The 22942-nt window shown below is 32.3% G+C and overlaps 1 protein-coding gene across 1 annotated transcript in view; it reads left to right on the top strand.

Moving 5' to 3' along the window:
- The window catches only part of LOC111699788 (RIMS-binding protein 2), a 38556-nt gene extending 17972 nt beyond the window's left edge, over window positions 1–20584 (top strand). The window contains exons 25-33 of the mRNA XM_023470520.1: window positions 891–987; window positions 1422–1491; window positions 3224–3362; window positions 4798–4897; window positions 5530–5658; window positions 6400–6537; window positions 7401–7507; window positions 10911–11044; window positions 19896–20584. Coding sequence (XP_023326288.1) covers window positions 891–987; window positions 1422–1491; window positions 3224–3362; window positions 4798–4897; window positions 5530–5658; window positions 6400–6537; window positions 7401–7507; window positions 10911–11044; window positions 19896–20467 — 1486 coding nt within the window. The 3' untranslated portion in view covers window positions 20468–20584. The remainder of the gene's footprint in view (window positions 1–890; window positions 988–1421; window positions 1492–3223; window positions 3363–4797; window positions 4898–5529; window positions 5659–6399; window positions 6538–7400; window positions 7508–10910; window positions 11045–19895) is intronic.
- Window positions 20585–22942: the final 2358 nt, after the last annotated feature.

Raw genomic sequence — 22942 nt, 5'->3', positions numbered from 1 at the left:
ATTAAATTTTTTAAAATTTTGAAAATCCACGAAATTTTTTGTGAAAATCCGCGAATTATTTTTGTTTTGTTTTACGATGTACACCAAGAGAACATGTTCACAATTAATTTAGAAGATGGGCGCGAAGCGCCCTCTATGGCTAGTACAATATATAGGAATTATCAAAAAAAAAACTTTTAAACTTGGAAAAACTAAATTATTTTGGAATTACGCTTATTGTCTTTTTAAATAAACAAATTAAATTTTGCTTTCTTTATTTTTCTAAAGTAGTTTTTAATGAATTATGTATAGCATTTATCGTAAATAGCTAATCTCAAGTTGAATTTACATAAGCCGCGCCGAGCGAATTTTCTAATAGAATATCGAATATACCCACAAAGCATGAGACCTCAAAGACGACACAGTAAAGATTTTATTCCGCCTTTTTTCTACATCGTGGTTACCTACAGCCGATAAGTTTTTTCTTTCAGTGTCAGATAGTTTTTTCATATTAAAATGCTAAAACCCCGTATTTCTTTATATTATTACAAAAAAATTTTAGATCGTCAATAACGTTATATTCTTTGTAGGTAACCCTGTATTGAAATTTTCAATTATCAAATGACAAATTTTTTTTTACATCCTTTATTTCATCTCAATTTTTAAATTTTAAATTTAAAATGTAAAATTGGTAGTGATTTTTTCCAAATTGCTGTGGCCTAGATAGACATTTGGTAAAATGTCCTTTTAGGAAATAGCAAACTGAAATAAAGTTTATGAGATAAAATTAACACAATGTTTATTAACATTTGACACTTGGGAATTTCCCTGTGAGAATGCCTGTGATGAACAAGATAGAAACATTTCGAATTTCGGTGACAGTCTCTTTAACTGATAAAATTGTGATGTAGGGGGAAGATTGGCGAGCGAGGAGGAAGGATGGGGAACGGATACAGGATGGGTAGAGGAGCAGCCAGGAGGGGAGTCAGGAGGGACATATCCGGACAGGTACTATTCAGGGACAGATACTTTTATAACAGGGACAGGTACTTTTCTTATTTAGGGACAGGTACTTTTATAACAGGGACAGGTACTTTTATTATTTAGGGACAGGTACATTTATAACAGGGAAAGGTACTTTTCTTATTTAGGGACAGGTACTTTTATAAAAGGGACTGGTACCCTTGTTAAAGGGTCAGGTACAATTCTTGAAGGGACAGGTAATATTCTTAAATGGGCATATTTAATTATTTAAGGACAGAGCGAATAGTAAATAATGGAACATTTATTAAACCAATTATGTTACATTATTAGTTATGGCCCACTGGGATAATTAAGTGACATCCCGTTTTTGTCCATGAGGCGAGGCCTTAATTTTTCTTTGTTTGACCGTTTTTAAATAATAAAATCATTATTTTGATTTAAAAATATTTTCCGTCCAGATGGTGATAGATCACGATGAAGACAATCTCAGTGACAAGGAAACATTTAGTAAAAATATCCCGGCAATAGGTGAGATTATCTTATTTTAACTCATGGATTTATTTTAGCCTATTGATTTATTTTAAAAAACTTGAAATCTGTTTAACCTGATGCCGTAGATCTGCTAAATCAGAAAGTTTTAAGTTTTCAATAGCAAAGGTTTATAACATCATCATGTTGAAAGAAAGAGTGATGTGGAATTTTGAGTTTGACAAAAGTATTCAGCACATTTGTTCAATCTTTTTCCGACATTAAGTCAAGCAAGTTTTTGTGGTGTTGATTTGTTTTGAAAGTTTGACTTGAAATGCGTTTTCTAAATCTATAATCGTAATTTCATTTCTTTATTTTATTAATTTGAACATAATCAAGAAATATCATCAACTATGACACACTGAACCAGAATTCCAGAATTAATGATCTTTTGAATAAAATTAAATACAAAGATACTTTAATATGATTCAAAATAGTGGAATTAAAATTTGCTAGCTTATTAATAATTTAGATTTGTTCTGTTTCCATAAAATGCATGTATTTTTGATTTTTTGTAAATATAATATTCTGATTTGATTTCATTTGAATACATTAAGTATATTTTGTAAATATCAGTAAGTTCATGTAAAAATAATAAATATGGCTGTCATAAAAAATAGCAATAACACTGTTCCCACTTTTAAGATCCCCTTCAACGATTTTGATTAGATGAGAAAACTAGTTTTCATTATTTGAAAACTAGGTGTATATTCTCTCAAAAAGCAAACATTGCCATTCTGCCTATTTGTATACTTGGCAAAGTATTACTGCATATAATCTTTTACAGATCAACAGTTTTGAATAAGAAGGACAACATGCATTTTTAATACGTGTTCGTGCACATATATATTGTAACAAAATTGTAAATAGTTTGTATTAAAACATTTCGATATTTTTTTTAAATTTTAGACCATATTTTAAGACATATAAACACTTTTCGGATTAGCAATTCTAGGTAAAGGTTTGAGCTCACAAGAAAAGTTACAAAATTTAAATATTTTTGAAATTTCTTATTGCTTAACTCTTTAAAGTCAAGTCCCAAGTCAAAAGATATATTTTAAAATGTCTAAACAGAAAGCAAAAATTTTGTAACAATTATCTGTTTATTTCTTTGATCTCTTTCAATTAAATTAAAAAAAATATTTTAGGGATTTAACTATGTGCGTAAAGACTTAATGCTTTACAGATTCCTGAATATTATTGTTTCAACAACTTTTTATTTTAAAGAGAATTTTTTTTGATTTTTTTGCGATTGAAAAAAAAATGTTTGTTTAATTTTTAAATAATTCTTCAATTCAATATTGACTTGAGTAGAACAAAGATTTAAATAGATTTTAATATTTTTGTTTACAATTTTCAAGCAATCCATTCTTTAAATGGTATTTAAATACATTTTTAGGGAAGTTACAAAGTGACCAAGATCTAAAGACTCAAAACACGGATAGTTACTTAATCCTCTTGTGAAAGAGCTGGTCTGAAGCATTGTTGTCTTTTCGTTTTGAGTTTACGTTTTGGGAATATTTTTTCTCGTAAAATGGAATTTTCCGTAAGAAAGGAATGATACAGAACGATTCCCAATTTCCGAAAATTTCAGGAAAAACATAATGATCATATTTACGAATTATGGGTAAAAACATTCCAGAAACTCTACAATATATTTAATAGAATTCCAGTTAGTTTTGCATTTTTTAATCGCATGCTGATTTCTCCTTTTTTCCTCGCATGTTGACAGAAATATCCCGTGATTCAGCCTCCGAGGAGCTCTACAGTGACGAAGAACGCTATGGAGGAGGTGGAGGACGTGGAGGTCGAGCAGCTAGTCTAGCACGACGGAGGGGTAGAGGATATAGTAGAGAACGAGGACAAAGCAGGTTAGGTTGAGTTCTCGTTATTTATTCCAGGACCATATATATTCCAGGACCATATATATTCCAGGACCATATATATTCAAAGGGTTTTGTAAGATTAATTCAACCCATGCAAACCTTGCAATGTCCGATTCACAACGGTACGTTTAAAGTTTTGTCTGATCAAGCATGAATTAGATATCAATGATTATAAATTTGAAAAATTATAATTTTCAATTGGGATTTCTCTACAAAAGTGGCTTGCGCATTTCTACAGCAGGAAAACAAATGGGGTTAATCAGAAGTAAATACTTTTAAACCTTGAAAAGCGACAATGTCTTTCTCATTATTCTTCAGATAAAAGGATCAAGGGTACCATTGTAAATCGGCCAATGCCATCTTTGCATGGAGGGTCACTTGAAATTACGAGTACATTCCCTTTTAAATTCCACAATTCTCACTGGGAATATGCATGGACTTGGGTATTAGAAGGTGAACTTTGGAAAAGTCCCAAAACATCCGATTTATTGGTCCTAAATTAAACAGTTGACACAAAGCTATTGTTTTTTTTCGTCCAAGAGTCATTGCATGGCAAATTTGATTTTACAAAAGAAAAATAGTCTCACAGAGCCGCTTGTTTTGACAATGTCAGTTAAAATAAAGAATATAAAAATCGATCCCCTTTTCCCATTATCTTTGTTTACAATAAACTGTACTGCAGTTTATTTAAGGAATGTAAACAACACTTTGTGTTTGCCGCACTATATTTATTTTGCATTCCTACCAGATACGGCGGTACAATTTCTACAGTCATAACCAGAAAACTGTAGAATAGGTAGACAAAATTACATTAATACTAAAGAACATTTGATGTCGCTACAAAGCAAATAACTTTACTTGTAAGTTATTAAAATACTTATTAAGTGAAAAGGGTTTGCTTACACTGCACAATTACTGTGCCTCATGTTCAATGGCCTATTTAAAGTCATAACTTAAGAGTCTAATAGTAAAGTAAGTCATAGAGCTTCAGTTGCAACCTGTAACATTAAAACGTTTAACAATAATTTAATAAGAGATGGATCTTTCATTTAAAGAGTTTCATATCCGCCGATACTTTTTAATTTTTTCATATTTAAGAATTCATCACTATTACTTAATAATATACAAATATAAAAACTAGATTTAGAACGTTTTGTTGGAAATTCTAATATTAGGAATATCTTACAAATTTTTACATCTCTATCATTGTGTTAGTCATTTTAAAATGCTTTTGCTTACTTAAATATTATTAAAATTTCTGGGTTTCTTCTACAGTGTAAACCAGACAATCGTAAAATAGGAAGCTTTAATATGTTACTATTAAAACTATTTTTTGTGTAACAGCATCAAATACACTTAATTATTGATACGTCTTCTGATTACACAGTCTTCTGGTTCTTACTGTACTAATGCTGTTTAGGATATTTGTTGCTCTGTTTGATTACGACCCCCCGACCATGTCTCCCAACCCTGAAGCGTGTGATGAAGAACTTCCGTTTAGAGAGGGTCAGCTGATAAAGGTAACACATTTTTTGGAATTTAAACAAGTTCTTGAATGTAAACAAGTTCCTACTGTAAACAAGCTCCAAATGTAAACACATTCTTAACTGTAAACAAGTTCTTCGATGTAAACAATTCTTGAATTTAAACAAGTTCTCGAATGTAAACCAGGTTTTTGAATTTAAACAATTCTTGAATTTAAACAAGTTCTGGAATGTAAACAAGTTCTCGAATGTAAACAAGTTCTCGAATGTAAACAAGTTCTTGAATTTAAACAATTCTTGAATTTAAACAAGTTCTCGAATGTAAACAAGTTCTTGAATTTGAACAAGTTCTTAAATGTAAACAAGTTCTGGAATGTAAACAAGTTCTCGAATGTAAACAAGTTCTCGAATGTAAACAAGTTCTCGAATGTAAACAAGTTCTCGAATGTAAACAAGTTCTTGAATTTCAACAAGTTCTTGAATGTAAACAAGTTCATTAATGAAAATTAGTTTTAATATATTGTGAGCAAGATTTTTGATCTAAACAATTTTATTATAAAAGACTTCAGACATGATTTGAAATTTTCTACAATTTTATGATGAAAAGGTAGATTCGATTTTTCGTAGATTGTTTTGTTGATGTAAGAATTAAAATATATTTTGTTAAGATAATTGGTGAGAAAGACGCTGATGGATTCTACTGGGGGGAGTGTGGAGGTTTATCTGGATATGTTCCTTGTAACATGATTTCTGAAGTACAAGTCGATGATGAACGTGTAGCTAGAGAATTATTAAAGGTATTATATGTACCCCTTCTCTGTACTTTATGTACTATATTTGTACTCTATGTACGCCCTGTACTATATGTACCAATTTAACACGATTTCTGACGTACAATTCGATTATGAACGTGTGGCTAGAGAATTATTTAAGTTATGTACGTTAAGTACCAGACCACCGTGTCGTACCTTGTACCTTGTCGATAATGAACGTGTTATAGCTAAATAACTATTGAAGTTATGTACTCATTGTACCCCTCATCTTCAATCAATGCACTCGAAGTAATCCACTTTGTAGTATGTACCTTGTTTTATGAAAATATTCATACGTAATGCTAGTACAGAGAACTGTTAAAAGCCTTTGATCCATGTACCCCTTCATCAGTACTTTATGTACTTTATGTACTCTGTGTACTCTTTGTATAGTGCTCTTGTGTACTTCCATGTACTCTGCGTTCTCTCTATACACTGTACAGGTTTGAGCGGAATGCAAGAAAAAAAGACTATATAATTCGTCATATACTCTGAGCCCGTTCTCTCCATAATAATGTTTAAACAGTGGTCGTGTTGTTCACGTACTTTGGGGGACGATAGTTTGGCCGCTAGATGTCTCTCGTAAGAACTATCTATCTATCAGATAAGAATTTTGCGTGAGACACCTAGCGGCCAAACTATCGTCCCCCAAAGTACGTGAACAACACGGCCACTGTTTAAACATTATTATGGAGAGAACGGGCTCTGGAATGTTCATTGTTACAGGATGATCAGCGAAACCGAGGCCGGGGTGGAATGCAACGAGATCGGTGGGGAGATATCTACGCTAACACGCCAACAAAAAAGATGATCGCTCTTTATGATTATGATCCGTTAGAACTTTCACCTAATGTGGACTCAGAGGTAACCGACGCATTTAATAAATAAATTACCCACAATGGATGAGACTGTAAAGACGACCTCATTCAATAATTTGATAAATCCTTCTTCTTTTAATATAGTCTTTCAATGGCTTATTTAATGATTTTGCAAGGGAACACAGAGGTTTACAGCAAAATGTGAATATAAGGAAGCAGACAGTATACATTCCGTACAGTCGTCTCTGAAGTCTCATCCCTATGTGGGTAAACCTGTTTGTTAATCAACTTTAGTTAATAACACAAGCACTATGATTAAAAGACTTTAAAATTTCTCGATCAGTTCTATACCCTCCCCCCCCCCCCACCCCTTTAAATATTCTGATTCTTAGGGTTTTAGAAGATATTTTTGTGTTTAAATAAGAGTGTAGATCACGAAATTCAAATTATAATTATCCTTTGAATTATTTGCAAAATGTCAATCTGGTTTATATTAACCGTTTAAATAAGTAATGGATAAAATAATTCAAACTTTAATTTTTTTTTATTATTTTGAATTGGTGTGCTACAAACTATATGCATAAAATCTAAATTTTAGCACCCCCCCCCCTGAGGCCTCCCCCATGTATGGCACATGTTTGCCTTACAAAAATGTTATTCAACATTTATAGAGTGGCATGTCTGATTGACGATGGTATATTTTGAAACTTTATCTTATCAAGAATGAATGAAATATCAACCTCTTAATCTGAATATTTTAAATTTTGGCTTCTCTTTAAAAGTGACTTGAGAAACAATAGAGTAAATTATTATAATTGAATAAATTTTTCTCAAAATTCATCTGTTAAAGCTTCAAAGGGTTGTGAAAATATCAACAACATTCCCTTTAATAATATTTTTATTACGAAGGTGGAACTGTCTTTCCGAACTGGAGATATAATAACAGTGTTCGGGGATATGGATGATGACGGGTTCTATATGGCAGAGCTCAGGGGTCATAGGGGTCTAGTTCCCAGGTAATCAGGGGTGTTTAATCCTCCATTTACAGGGGCTAGTTTCCAGTTTATCAGGGCCGTATTCCCCTTTATATGGGAATGTTTTTATGCAATCAGGGGTGTATAATCTCCTTTTACAGGGGATTATAGTTCCCAGGTAAACAGGGTGTACAATGTACATTGAAAAATCCCCCCCACAGGGGACTAGTTCCCAGAAAACCAGGGATGTATAATTTCCCCCCCCCCCCCATCACGGGAGAGTAGTTCCCAATGTATCAGGGGTGTATATATAATCCCCCTTCCATTGCAGGGGACTAGATCTCAGGTAACCAGGGGTGTATATATAATCCCCACTTTACATGGGACTAGTTCCCAGGTACAAGGGGTGTATTTGTAAACTCCACTATACAAACCAGGTGTATATGTAATCCCCACTATACAGGGAATCCCAGGTAACCAGGGGTGTATATGTAATCCCCACTTTACTGGGGACTAGTTCCCAGGTAACAAGGGGTGTATTTGTAAACTTCACTATACAAACCAGGTGTATATGTAATCCCCACTATACAGGGAATCCCAGGTAACCAGGGGTGTATATGTAATCCCCACTTTACTGGGGACTAGTTCCCAGGTAACAAGGGGTGTATTTGTAAACTTCACTATACAAACCAGGTGTATATGTAATCCCCACTATACAGGGAATCCCAGGGCCAGGTAACCAGGGGTGTATATGTAATCCCCACTTTACTGGGGACTAGTTCCCAGGTAACAAGGGGTGTATTTGTAAACTTCACTATACAAACCAGGTGTATATGTAATCCCCACTATACAGGGAATCCCAGGTAACCAGGGGTGTATATGTAATCCCCACTTTACTGGGGACTAGTTCCCAGGTAACCAGGGGTGTATAATCCCCACTATACTGGGGACCAGTTCCCAGGTAACCAGGGGTGTATAATCCCCACTATACTGGGACCAGTTCCCAGGTAACCAGGGGTGTATATGTAATCCCCACTTTACTGGGGACTAGTTCCCAGGTAACAAGGGGTGTATTTGTAAACTTCACTATACAAACCAGGTGTATACGTAATCCCCACTATACAGGAAACTAGTTCCCAGGTAACCATGGGTGAATCCCACATCAAAGGGGACTAGCTCCCATGTAACCAGGGGTGTATATGTAATCCCTACTATACAGGAAACTAGTTCCCAGGTAACCCCGGGGTGTGTATGTAATCTCTACTTTACAGGGGACTATAGTTCCCAGGTAACCAAGGGTGTAAATGTAATCCACACTATATAGGGAACTAGTTCCCAGGTTACCACGGGTGTAAAGTCTCCCCCATCAAAGGGAACTAGCTCCCAGGTAACCAGGGCTTTATAATCCCCACTATACTGTGGACTAGTTCCCAGGTAACCAGGGGTGTATATGTAATCCCCACTATACAGGGAAGTAGTTCCCAGGTAACCATGGGGTGAATAATCCCCCCTTCATAGGGACTAGTTTCTAGTTAATAAGGGGTGTATGATCCCCCCTTCAAGGGGACTATAGTTCCCATGTAACCAGGGTTGTGCAATCCCCTTCTTCACAAGGAACTAGCTCCCAAGTAACCAGGGGTGTATAATCCCCACTTTACTGGGGACCAGTTCCCAGGTAACCATTGGTGTATAATCCCCACTATACTGGGGACCAGTTCCCAGGTAACCAGGGGTGTATAATCCCCACTATACTGGGACCAGTTCCCAGGTAACCAGGGGTGTATAATCCCCACTATACTGGGGACCAGTTCCCAGGTAACCATGGGTGTATAATCCCCACTATACTGGGACCAGTTCCCAGGTAACCAGGGGTATATAATCCTCACTATACTGGGGACCAGTTCCCAGGTAACCAGAGGTGTATAATCCCCACTATACTGGGGACCAGTTCCCAGGTAACCAGGGGTATCCCCCTATTTACAAAGAAATATTGACCAGGTAAACAGAGGTGTAAAATCTGAGAGATTGTACACCCCTTTACAATTTTCCAGACATTAATCATAATTTTGTAACTTTACTTCTATGCAAAGGGACATAATTTAACTCCTCTTATCACTTAGAGTTTTTTTTGCAGCTGAATAAGGAAAAACATTAATTGAATATATTGGTTTTATTAAAATTAGAAAGATGATTATCACTGCGTTTTAGAGCCCATTCCTTTAATTTTTCATTCTGTCTGTTGTACGGGTTTTCAGAGATTGCAAAAGTTAGATTGCAATCTTAGGNAGGTCAGAAGTTTGAAGTTTGTTGTTGAAAATGAGTGTTTAAGAAAAAAGATTAAAGGGAAATAGATTATAGCATACATCACATTATATAAAATACATATACACCAATACAGGGGTACACACAAAGAGTGAAACTTCAGAGACGATTGAACGGAATGTATACCGTATGTATTCCTATATTTAAGATTCTCTGCAAATAAATGCTTGTTTCTTTCTTTGCCCAATCATTAAAGGGAGTGTTCGCGAAAAAATAAAGGGGGTATAGGCATACGGCGAAAAATAAGCGCTTTTGATCGCTACTAATCTTACTTCTATCTGTTGCGTCTAAAAGGAGAAAATTGTTAAAAACGACTTGTACCGAATAACGTAGCATCCACCCACATTGAGAAAATTGCAATCCACGACTTGGATCGTAAAAAATCAATTTAATATCAAAACTACAACCTTTAGTCATCGACTATTTTTCGATGCATTTGTATATTGTTAATATTTCATATACAATGCACTTAAAACGCCGATTAGTTTGTCCGCCAGATGCCTCAACGTGGTAGAGACACCTAGCGGAAAAAACCGTTATTTTAAGTGCATTGTATATAAAAGAAGTAAAAAATATTATGAAAAATTGACTATATACAAATCGATGACTATAGGTTGTAAAATCTGAATAATTAGTTTTAAATTAAATTGATTTTAATTTACGAGCCTAGACGTGGATTGCAACTTTTTCAATTTGGGTGGATGCTACGTTATTCAGCAAAAGTCGATTTTAACAAATTTCTCCTTAGACGATAACAGTAAGATTAGTAGAAATCAAAAGCGCTTATTTTTCGCCGTAAGCCTATGCCCCCTTTCATTTTTCGCGAACACTCCCTTTAAAAATGCCATTTGAAGAGTTTTAAGTCGTCTTTACCGTCTTATCCTATTTGGGTAACAGCGTAAATTACATGTTTTTATAGGGTTTTCCAAATGATAAAAATTATTAAGGGGTCAAATAAAAAAAAATTGTAGAAGTATAAAAAAATAGTCAAAATAAATGTGTGAATCGGTTTTTACCTTGTTAAATGGAGGTTCTTTTGTAATTACGTCAACTGTCGCTTAAAATTTCCGATTTTTCATTTTCCTCCAAAACTTTTAAAATTATTTCAATCTGTTTTAATTAGCAACTTCCTGACGGAGGCCCCAGGACAATACACCGGTGTTGGTGGGATGGTCCAGGGCGGTATGGCGCCCAGGCCGGGTATGGCGGGAATGCCCGGGATGCCCGGAATGAACCAGCAAGGCCAGGGCAGATCAAGTAAGTTAAATGTTTGTTATGTGTTAGAAACACCAAACGTTAATTCAAGTTAATTCAAGTTAATTCAAGTTAATTAACTTTTATCGAAAAATCTTCCAAATTTGAAATAACGTTTTATTCTTTTTCGTTACACTTAATGCTGCCCTTTTATTAAAAGATGATAAAATCATATTTTTGATAATAATACGCTATTCATTTTCAGGACAAGGGGGTATTTGGTAAAATTTAGGTTTTAGGTATAAATTCAACTTATATTGTACAGTGTCATGTTGTGAAAAGATATAAAAAAGGCAAGGAATGCAGTGCCTTTAATAAAAAATAGAAGATAATTGAAAATTCGAAATGATATTTTCAAAAAATAGTTTTTGAATGATTGTCGGAGAAATTCTAGGTGACCTATAATATTTTTTAAAGAGTAACTATGACGAAGTCATATATAAATGAGAATCCGAGTAAGAGTATTCAGTAATGGCTATTCAATAATAGGAGTTCTGATTAAAAACATGAAAGATTTCAATCTAACGTGAAATTAACTTTAATGGGGGATATTTTTGTGATCATATTAAGAAAATTAAACCTACAGCAAAGAATGGGAGAATAATGGTCGAAATTGATTCCATCCAATATTTAAAAAACACATTTGTGCCTCTTTAAAGGGATTTTATATTCAAATTTATTCAAAACTCACCTAGAATTACTTTCACAATTCAATCAAGGCACTGTTGTAAACACATTAATGGCGTTTACAGAAAAAAATATATTTTAAATGAACATACTGGAAAGTTGTTGTCTGTGTTTGAAAATTAAAAAGATTAACAACTGTGAAATTTTATGAGATGGAAATTTATAAATGAAGGAGAGATAGTTTTATTATGTATGATCGGTTCAACTATTTCTCATAAGCAGTATTTGAATCAGCTGGTTCCAGGAGCGTTTACAGAATATAATCTAAGGGGAAGGGGGTGTCCCTGCCCACTCTCACAAGAAAGGAACTGAGTTTTTGCCACAAACTTTTGCATCAAATTTTTTAATCCCTGTATATCTTTGCAAACTGATGGTTTAATAACCTATTTCCATTTATAAATTTTCAGCTCTGTCAACATAAACATTTAACAATCAAGTGTTTGAACCAAAACTAAATGTATTTACAGCATATTGTGCATTGAATTATTCATCATTTTTTATGGATTTGGAAAGATTTGATAGAGCCAATTTTTTATTTATTCACAATCAAAAGTTAACTCTTGTGAAGAAAAAAACAAACAAATCTATCACATTCAAAATTTCGTTTAAAAACGTAGGTATAATTAATTTGCTCTTAATTACCATTTCTTCCCAAATGTCTCAATTCCATGTTAAAAAGTCATTTAAACAGAAAAAGTCTGTCATGTAAAATTTGGTGTAAGAAATTTCAACAATAAATAGTTGAACTTCTATCAATACAATATCAATAGGAACAACGATCATGTTGATAATAATTGTTATTTAATATATTTTAAAATTATATCAGTCATTACATATTTCTGAAATATCAAACTTTCAACTAAAATGTTGATTATTATCAATTGTTTTTTGGACAAAAGTTTTCATTCCAAACTTTATAAAAAATATAAACAGATTAAAAGCATATAAGTGCACGGATTTTGTTGTGTAAAGAGAATGTTTACGAAAAAATTAAGGATTCTTAGAATGAAATATAATTAGATTATGATTTAACACAATTTTCTTTTTTTATCTTAACTGAACTCAATGGATCATAAAAATGTTATTTTTTAATTATTTCAGAAATCTCTAATAAAAATATAATAAAATGTTACTAATTTATACATAGATTAATAATATTTCATCCACAATTCCATTTGAATTATATATCTATATAATATATTATTTATGGATATGCATGGATATATATTATTTATATATACACCTAGAAGTCTATCGAAAATTTTAAAGATTGCTTTGTTTATAAAATAATGCAAAATGTTAATTCTTACAGAAGTCATTCGCCTAAATTTACCTGAATCATTGCAAAACAAATCTTTGCTGAGCGCAACGATTTTGAAGAATTCGAAAAATTCGTTCTTGTTCTCTCAGAGTTCAAAATTGTAAGAAACCAAACTTCTAGATAATACAATTATATAAATAATTATAATTATTATAATAATACAATTGTTAAAATATTTCAGACTTCTAAAACTTTTGTTGAGGCTTTTTAGAGCTAAAACAATTAATGAATGTTAAAACTTATTATTAAAGGAATTGAGTCTTTGCCACAAACTCAGATTTTGTAATCCCCATATCTTTGCAATCTGATGGTGTAAACCTTTAATATTTCAAACTTAAACGGTTTGATATGAGATAATTAATAATTTGCTACGACATTGTTTTGATAAACTATAGGGATTAGAAAATCAGAGTTTGTGGCAAAGCATCAATTCCTTTGCAATCTTGTTTATAGAATTACTGTCAATATTGATATTGTTAACAAAACTTTACAAACCAGTGCGTTTGCTACATTACTCCACGTTTTCTTTTGTTCACATAGGGAATATATATAGAGAATGTTCGTACAGTGACAAGAAGTTTTTTTTTTTAAAGAGAATTTTTGTTAATTAGATTTTGGGGTTAAATTTCCTTAATTTTTTTGGCTGCGTTTCACGCATGAAAGCCGAAAGGCAGTTTAGATGATGCCTACAGCATAGCATATATGCATACCTGGAGCTTATGCTGATTTACTCTAAAGGGACTTTGTCTTTGTAATTTCAAGTGACCCTCCATTTCAGCCGATTCACAACGGTATCAGTGGAAGATTCGTTTTTCTAACTTAGAAAGTGTTAGCTCATAACTTTCTGAAATGCTAATTCAGCAAGATATCTGCTAACCCCTTAAGAGAGAAACCACATTAAAAAATTACCAATTTTTAAAGAAAACTTATAGATTTCTCAAGCATTCTTGATCAGACAAAGCTTAAAGATACCATTGTCAATCGGGCATGCCTTTCTTTTTTTTCAAATGGAGGGTCACTTTCGACTACGTCTACACTCTACAGTTCCTTGTTTAAAAAAAATTAAATGTTAACAATAATTAATAAAGCAATAACCTTGAAAATTAAATGTTTTCGAGAATTCAAATCTATTTTAATGAAAAAAAATAAAAGAAAGATATGACCTCTGAAAAAAAAAACTTGTATATAGCACACCAGAATACTTATTTACTTAAAAATGTGTGGCCAATTTCAAGATTGTTTATATTTTCACATGCTATCATCTTTTATTACATTTGGTTAATTCGGTCCTAATATCAACATTTTCGACATTTTTCTTTTCTTCACTTAAGGAAACCATTTACTGTTTTAATTATTAAGATAAATATGCTTTTTTCTTCCATTTATATCTATATTGGTTTTGCAAACTTGACTGATAAATTTATTGAGCGTAAAATTTATATAATTCTTTCGTAAAATTACATAAATTGAAACTATAGATTTGTTAACCCTGAATATTATGCAGGAAGAAAACATTGTAATTGTATGAAATATTGACGATCTTCGGAACCTTGTAAGTTTATAATATATATAGCATTCAGTTAAAATCTGGAAATAAAAATACAACAAGCGATTATAATCTAAATTTTTTGTCAAAATAAGCAAATCAATTTGTGACTCATTTGAAATCAGGGTTGTAAGTTTCTTTATAATTCCTTCCCTTCCTCCTTGAAGTCTCCTTCTAATTTCTATAAAATTTTAAGGTTTTTGTAAAACTTAGTTTTTTGTTATCCCAAAGAATTAAATAACAAAAATAAAAACCCCGGTTAAAAAAATCTTATTCCAGGTTTTATTGAACGCTGAAAATATTGTGCTACAAAGGTTACCTGTTGATAATAAGTAAACAGCGGAAGATTGTCGTCTACATTCTCTCTATAAGAAAATTTTTTTTGTATTTGTTACTTTATAAATGATATATCGCTGAAAAAGAAATATTATTTCTACTTTAAAAAACAAAATAACATTCGTAGTGTTTTAACAAAGTAAACAAGAAAACAAAGAGGACAATTATTCCACTGTTTTTGTTATCACTTAACTTTCAAAACCTTTTTAACATGAACTTATGCACTTTTTAAAAAGCTTCAACCTAAAATATACATTAGAACTTTACTGTCTAAATATTCTAAAGTTTTGAAAAATAATCCATAACTACTGCTTTAACCAAGGAGAAAAGTAGGTGTTTTTAAACAATTTAAATATTTAAATTATAACTGTCAAAGTATTAATACCGTAGCTCTGAAAAATATTTAATTCCAGAAAAACTTGTTTCTGAAATTCTGGAGCTTTTAGCAAGTAAGACCGGACTGTGTTTAAATTGGAGGAAGCACAAAAAAAATACTTTTTGGTTCGCGGATTTTACGAACCTCAATATTACTTTTTACATTGTAACGCTGACTTTTTTAATGAGTTTAATTGCACAGAAGAGACGCCTTTTTCTCTAAGACGTTGCTTTAAAATGCTCAAGATCAGTAATATTTTTCAAGTAGACTTAATGCTTTGGATTAAAGATTTGTAGTTAGAAAAATATTTAATATTTTTAAAGATTGAAGCTTTTTTAAATGGCTAATTCTGTGATAAAGTAATATAAAAAATATATATATATTATGTTAACAGGGGATTATTTATTGGAATTACTATTTAGAATCAACACATTTTTTGTGACAATTTTTTTCATGACGATTAAAGTTTTTGATCAATCTGTTTCCTACATCAATTGAGTAAAGTTCCAAATGTTTAAGTTCAAACTGAACTGTTTCTGTAGTTTTATGTTTTCCCCAGACTTTGTAATCCGAGCCATGGCTCAAATTAGTTTATTCAATTCTCTAATCTCTGTTATGTCAAGTCACCAAAGTATTTGCCATTAATCTGAGCCATGGCTCAAATTAGTTTATTCAATTCTCTAATCTCTGCTATGTCAAGTCACCAAAGTATTTGCCATTAATCTGAGCCATGGCTCAAATTAGTTTATTCAATTCTCTTATCTCTGTTATGTCAAGTCACCAAAGTATTTGCCATTAATATCAAAGTTTTTTCTTCTCCTTTAAACTATTTATTGCATTTAAAAGTCACAAGCTCATGTCAGATGTAAAAATAGATGCTTTCAAAGGTATCAGGTATTTAGGAAAACTGGATCTTATGTGCTTCTATTTGCAGATGTATGGGTTGAAAAAGTTCATTAATAGTTTTAAAATGAGTAAAGGAACTCAAAGAGTGTTCTCATGTTTTTTGCACTTTAAAATAAAAAGTTAGGGGTATATATGTACCCAAGAAATCATTCCTTCCTCTTTTGAAAACAAAATCCCCCTTTCCCAAATCATGAAAAATCATTCTGAAAATATATATCCCTGTAAAAATTTTGTTAAGCAAGCGCAAGGACGTTCGTCGTTCAAGCTTCATAACTGATAAATATGTAAATATCCTGATTTTTATTTACATTCAAACCTGAAAAATTAACCTGCCACAATATTTATTCTTTAAAATTCACCAAGAATGACAAACTGTAAAATAATTTGTATGATTTTTAGAGAGTCATTTTTAAACTTAAATACCTATTTAATTTATCAATTTTTGCAAAGAAGAGGTTTTATGGAAATTTTTTTGTTAAAAAAAATCATTAGTCAAATGTTATCCCTACTATGTTATAGTTTTTTTTTAATTTTTCTTTAAGACAAAATGAAGAAATGAAATGGTTTGATATTTAAAAATACTTGTTAAAAAGTGTTATTGAAGTTGTTGATATTAATAAGTTTATTCTGTTTTCTCTAGAGTTTGTTTAATTCTAATTCTTAAAGAAACAGTTTAAAATTGGCCAAAAACTTTTTTTTTCTAAATTTTTCCAAATACGTTAAATTATAAATTATTTCTTAATTAAAAATTGTTGCTTGTCAAACAAAACTTTGTTTTGGGCTTTGTTTAGCTCATTTTGAATTTTGTATATTAAAAAAAGATTATCAGACTTGAAATATTGTGTTAGTCTCAAATACAATCTTACCAAACAAATAAATAATTAGTTTATTTTTATCCTAAAAAATGACAATTGTCGAAAAAAATAATTGAATTTCACATAATAAGTTGTAAATGATATTGTAATATTTTTAACTTTTTGCATTGAAAAATTTACATTTAGAGGAAAAATTATTTATTTTATATCCTTAATTTATATTTATTCAAAATTATTTATATTACGATGAATGAAAAAAATGTCGCCGTCAAATGTTTTTTCGTTTTATTATTTTTTTTTATATTTTTTCAACAACTTGAATTATTCAGTGCGCGACACTGTGGCTTACTTAAGCTGGTTAGCCAAAATTAGGGGTAAGCTAGAGAGATGAAGGATTCCATGAAAAACAAGAAACAAGAAACAAAACTGCCTGAATACAAATTTAAAATGCATGGGTCTCAAAATAAACTTTGGAAAGTTGAGCATAACATTATTCATGAAGTTGGTTAAGTAAAATGGCCAAAATTTTCAGATTTATCATTTTATTATGAAGTCTGAGTTTTTGTTTATTGAATATCGGTATTAAGCATTGATCTAATTGATAATAATTTCTCTTCGATATCCTGCAGTAAAAAATTTTATTATGGGATAACGCATTGATCCTCAAATTTGAAAGTACTCACATTGAATTTCAAGATCAAGCGTTCAAGATTAACGATACACAAATATTTTTATCAGGAAAAAACTACTCTTAGTTTCCAAGTCTAATGTCAGTTTATTTTGAGACTTTTGCACTTTTTTAAAAAATTGGAAACTTTCATACATGTGTATATGTTGTTAGCGGCACCAACCGAGTATCTATCTAACTGATAAAAAACAACAACAGGAACAAATCGTAAATTTTATATTAATATATTAAAAAAATAAGATACTCGGTTGAAATTTAGTTAAAACAACATCACTGTTAAGTCCAGATCTTTACTATTTGAAACTGTTTCCTGCGGCAAGTATTTGGTATTTTAAGGGACTCGAGATAAACTTTGAGTGGCTCTTCGTTTATTTATCCCGTTCCATCTTTCTTCATTTTTATTTTGTTTTCACCGTAAACTAATTTTTATCCTAAACAAAATGAAACAAAACGATGGGCCAAATAAATATGGTGGTAGTCAAGCAAAGAGTATATAAAAGTTTTCCTGTTGGTAAAGTGCACAAAATATTAATTGTGACTGTTTACAAATGTCCGTTTTACTCCCTGTAACCTTTCCACAAGGATGGTTCATCTAATTCTAATAAAAAACAATATTTCTTAAATAAAAATTTCGTGTTTTTATAGTTATTATTTCAAGGGACTGTACAAGTAATTTGAAGTGACTGTCCATTCATAGAGCACATGGAATGTTCGATTCACAACGTAGGGTACATGAACATTCAACAACTGATCAAGAATATATGAAATACCTTCAAAAGTTGAGTTTTTAAAATAGTAAAATTTTTAGCTTGTGTATTTTTTTCAAAGAAGGAAATTTCTAAATTTTATACTTGTCACGCTGTAGAAAAACGACAATGTCTTCCACATTATTGATCAGAGCTGGGCACTTTTGAATTGTGGATATCAGGATTAATGCTTAATCCACTCTTTTTCTTAATCTCCAGATTAAATTTGGCTTGTTCTCCTCTTTTTATTAATCTCCAGATTAATTAACCGATCGGGATTAAGGATATCCCATTCTAGAGTTTTCAGATCAGATAAAAGTTAGGGTTGTGAATCTGATGACCCCTCTAGAGGAAGCTCACTTAAAATTATAACGACGTCTTTTTAAGTATTTCCATAGTTGAAAAATATTTGAAAGGATTTTTTGAAACCATTATTTTAAATTGTATCATATACGAAAATCTAGAAAATCTTCCTTTATCAGCAAATATCTATAGGTCTCGTATTTGGTTCCTCGCCAGAAGTATTGTGATTTTACATATTAGTAAATGTAACCTTAAACTGTTTAATCGTGCAGTGGAAATCCATAAAAAATATCCTGTTCGATTAAATATAAATACTAAAAAATGCGAAGGATATTTTTTGATGTAATTCTACTTAATTTGGCTTTTGTGATTTGAACACGAAAATATACACAAAACATTTATTTAGATTTATGTCTAGTATATAAACCAATCTAACTAGATATATTTATAGGAAACCTATAAAAAGATGAATTACATACTCTTCACAGATCTATATTAACTATAGGATTGAATCTGTGAACTATTTATGGATATTATCTATTATATTATAAAAGTATGGTTGTACACACTATTAGAAACGTTTTCACACACTTATCAGGAATGTCTTCTTTATGGGTCTAAAAGAGAGTGTTGTTAAACTTTGAAAGGGGAGAGGTTAATTTTTATTTAATGAATATCATTTACAAAAAATAACAACCAAAAAGCCAGAGATTAAGCAGCTTAGAAATCTGCATTTAAAATTTGTTTTGTCAAGTTGACTCACTTTGTCGTAATTCCCCTTTCACCGTACAGTCAACACTACCTTTAATTGGATGCAATAACTGCACTATATCAACGACCTGTACGGAAAATTCCGTCTCCTTGTATTAAATATAAAAACATCTTTGTGCTGAATTCGAATGATTTTTTTGTAGTAAATAATCCCGCTGTTGTTTGTGATCTAGAGTGCTTTTGACATCTCCCAGGACATCAACAAATGGAGAAAAAATCTCAAAAATTTGTTAGCCAACTCTAAACTTGACACTTTAAAATCAACTGTTTTAGAACAAAGTCAGAATCACTCAACCAATGTTTTCCATGTTATTACAACCCAATTTTCAAATGTGAATTAATCAATTTTTTTGTTTCAGCGTTTATGCAAAACGGAGGGATAGTTGGTGGCCCTGGAATGCCCCAAATGGGTCAACCCCAGCAACCAGCACAACCCGCTAAAACTGGTTTGATGGGAGGTCTCTTTGGTGGCATATCCAAGATGACCGGTGTAGGAGCTGCGTCCACTGCAGCAGCTGCTTCTACTGCTGCCGCTCCTCCTGCTATGTCCGGAATGAACATGATGCATCAACAGCAGCAGCATCAGCAGCAACATCAGCAACAACAGCAGCAGCAACAACAGCAGCATCATCAACAGGCAGCAGCCCCTCCTCCTGCTCTACCTCCCATAGTAAACCTTGATCAAATACCAGGTCTGGATGATGATATACCGCAAGCTGTTAAGCCTCCGACAACTACCGCTGCTGAAGGCAGTTTTATGGGAGGTCTAACCGGAGGTTTAACTGGTGGCCTCCAGTCTGGACTTGGCGGTTTGACCGGGGCGGCTAGCGGGGTCACCGGTAAACTTGGGGATCTTGGTGGCAGTGCTACAGGAGCGGCGGGGAGTCTTTTATCGGGCGGAAAGGGTCTTTTTAAAAAGTTTGGATTTTAGATATTTTGAAACATATCCTTCTCTTTATGCATTGTTATTATCCTACGATTTATTTTTCTTCATTTTGTTATGATTCAAGCATAGAAATTAAACTAAATACATTTTACACTTATCCTTGCTATAATTTTTTAAGTCTAGAGAAGAGTAATTTATTAATCTAAAATCAGCTTGAAGTATACAGATCAATTGGATCTGCAGTATTTTGGCTCCTTGATCCTGATCCAAGTTTTCAAAAATATGGTGATCCACGGATCTAGATCGAAGTGGTTAATTATCATCAAAAACATCAGAAAACTGTTTTTTGCTCTCAAACCCCTCACTTATGTATTAACTAAAATTAGAGATAAGAAAATCATTATAATTATCAAAATCAAGGATCTGGCGAAATATAAAAAAAAATTACGAAGACATCCGTGTAAACACTTAAATCCAAATAAAATCAAATGATTTAAGAAGAAACTTTGTGTTGTGGATATTTCATAGGTTGAAATATTAAAGGTTATACGACATCGGGTTGCAAAGATATAAACATCAGAGTTTGTGACAATTGAACTCACCTCCTTTTTGGTCTGTTGTTTCATAAAGTGCTACTTTCGAAGGATTCAGTTGTCTTTAACTTTTATCACAAAAAGTGAGAGATTTTTAATTTATTTCCTATAGCAATGGTCTTTATTCAAACTCAACCAAAGTCCAACGTTTTTCCACCCGTCCGACGTTTGTACTGGTCCGACGTTTATACAAGTCCGACCTTTGTCCCAGTCCGACGTTCGCACCAGTCCCGACGTTTGTACCAGTCCGACATTTGTACTGTCAGACCTTTGTGACGTCCGACGTTTGTGAGTCCAACGCATAGATAAAGATAGATTGCGCATAAGACGACATTTTTCATCTTGAAAGATATACAGAGCGTCCCATATCATATTAGATTATCTCTAATCTTTAACGACAAAATAAACCCTTAATACTCGAAAAACTTATCATTTTCCGCAAGAAAATTCTTATATAAGCCTTATGTTATTTTTCAAATTGATTCATTATAATTAAATTTTCTTATTAGTCCCGAAAATCGCAATTTAGACCCGTTGACGGTCTAATATGATGTGGGACACCCTGTAAATGTACAGAGATGTTTTAAAGATATTCCTATAGATTAACAAGGTCGGTGAAAATTGGCTGTTCTTATGTCATTGAGTACTTGTGGTGTACATGCCTTCTGTAGAGAGAAATTTAAGTTAGTTTAGTCCTTCTCATGTCCTTCTTCAGTTCTTAAAATAAAATTCACTCCCGAGTGGTTTAATAATTATGAAATCCATTAAAACACCAAACCACCCGCTTATCATCGAAGTTCACTTTGACCCTTAGAAGTATGAGTTCGCGGACTGTACAATTCTTGGTAATTTTGCGTACATAAGCTATCTATGTTTATTTATTTATCTATGGTCCAACGTTTGTACTGGTACCTATGTTACTGTAAACAGTCACAGTGCAAACAGATTATGAGGGCCCCGCAAGAATAAAAGGTCGTCCTCCAATTATGAGATTTGCCCATTTTTGTGTTTATTCACTTTGTGCTTTAACAGAGGGGGGGGGGGGATACAAATCAAATTGTTAATCATAGAAAATCAATAATTGATGTGTAGAACAAACAGAATAGAATACAATTCAGGATTAATCGACCCTTCCCGCCCGATCATATACAGGGTAACCTTTTAGAGACGATTGTACGAAATTGGTTCAGTCCGTTTATCATAAGATTTGGTCGTCTTCAGTCTCATCCTTGTGGGTAACAATGTACTTGCTTACTACAGAAAGGTTCTCTATTTGGAAACAGGAAGTACTTTTACCTAAAGAAAAACTAAGGAGAGGCTGCTGATGACTACTGGTAGACTAAAGTGGGAAAAACAAAAGAATGGCAAGAACTACTGGAAGATCCGATCTTATTCCATTAGTTCGTTATTTTCGGTTCGTTCATTTCTAGTCTAATTATTGTACAGTCGTCGTCGCATATATTAATACAATGAAGACGACTTTATATTTCAATTTTGATTTATATCAAGCTTTTAATCAGCATGGATACACATAAACAATACACTTGGACACATGAGAGAAGCTATCGATTGGAAGGTGTGTAAACTTGTAATTCGAAAAAGGCTTGTTATCAATAAAAACTTGATCAAAAATTAGTCTTCATTGTATTGATATAATCACATAAGTATGTATGCAATGTTTTCAATAATTTGACTCGATATTCGCTCATTATTTGAAATCGAAAAATCATTTATCTTTGATCATTTATCAATGTCAGTTTCACAAGCGGTACCGTTGAACATAATATAAATTTGATACAAGGTTACATCAGAGACAAAAAATATATAAAATATACGGTCTATTTAGCTTCAAAAATCCCAACTTAGAGCTTTGCTGCACATTCCAATACACGTATCTTCAATTGCCACTGTAAATATTTTAAAGCAA

This window comes from Eurytemora carolleeae, unplaced genomic scaffold (genome assembly GCF_000591075.1).
Source record: "Eurytemora carolleeae unplaced genomic scaffold, Eaff_2.0 scaffold61, whole genome shotgun sequence".
Taxonomy (NCBI): Eukaryota; Metazoa; Arthropoda; class Copepoda; order Calanoida; family Temoridae; genus Eurytemora; species Eurytemora carolleeae.
This window is presented reverse-complemented; position numbering and strand designations above follow the sequence as displayed.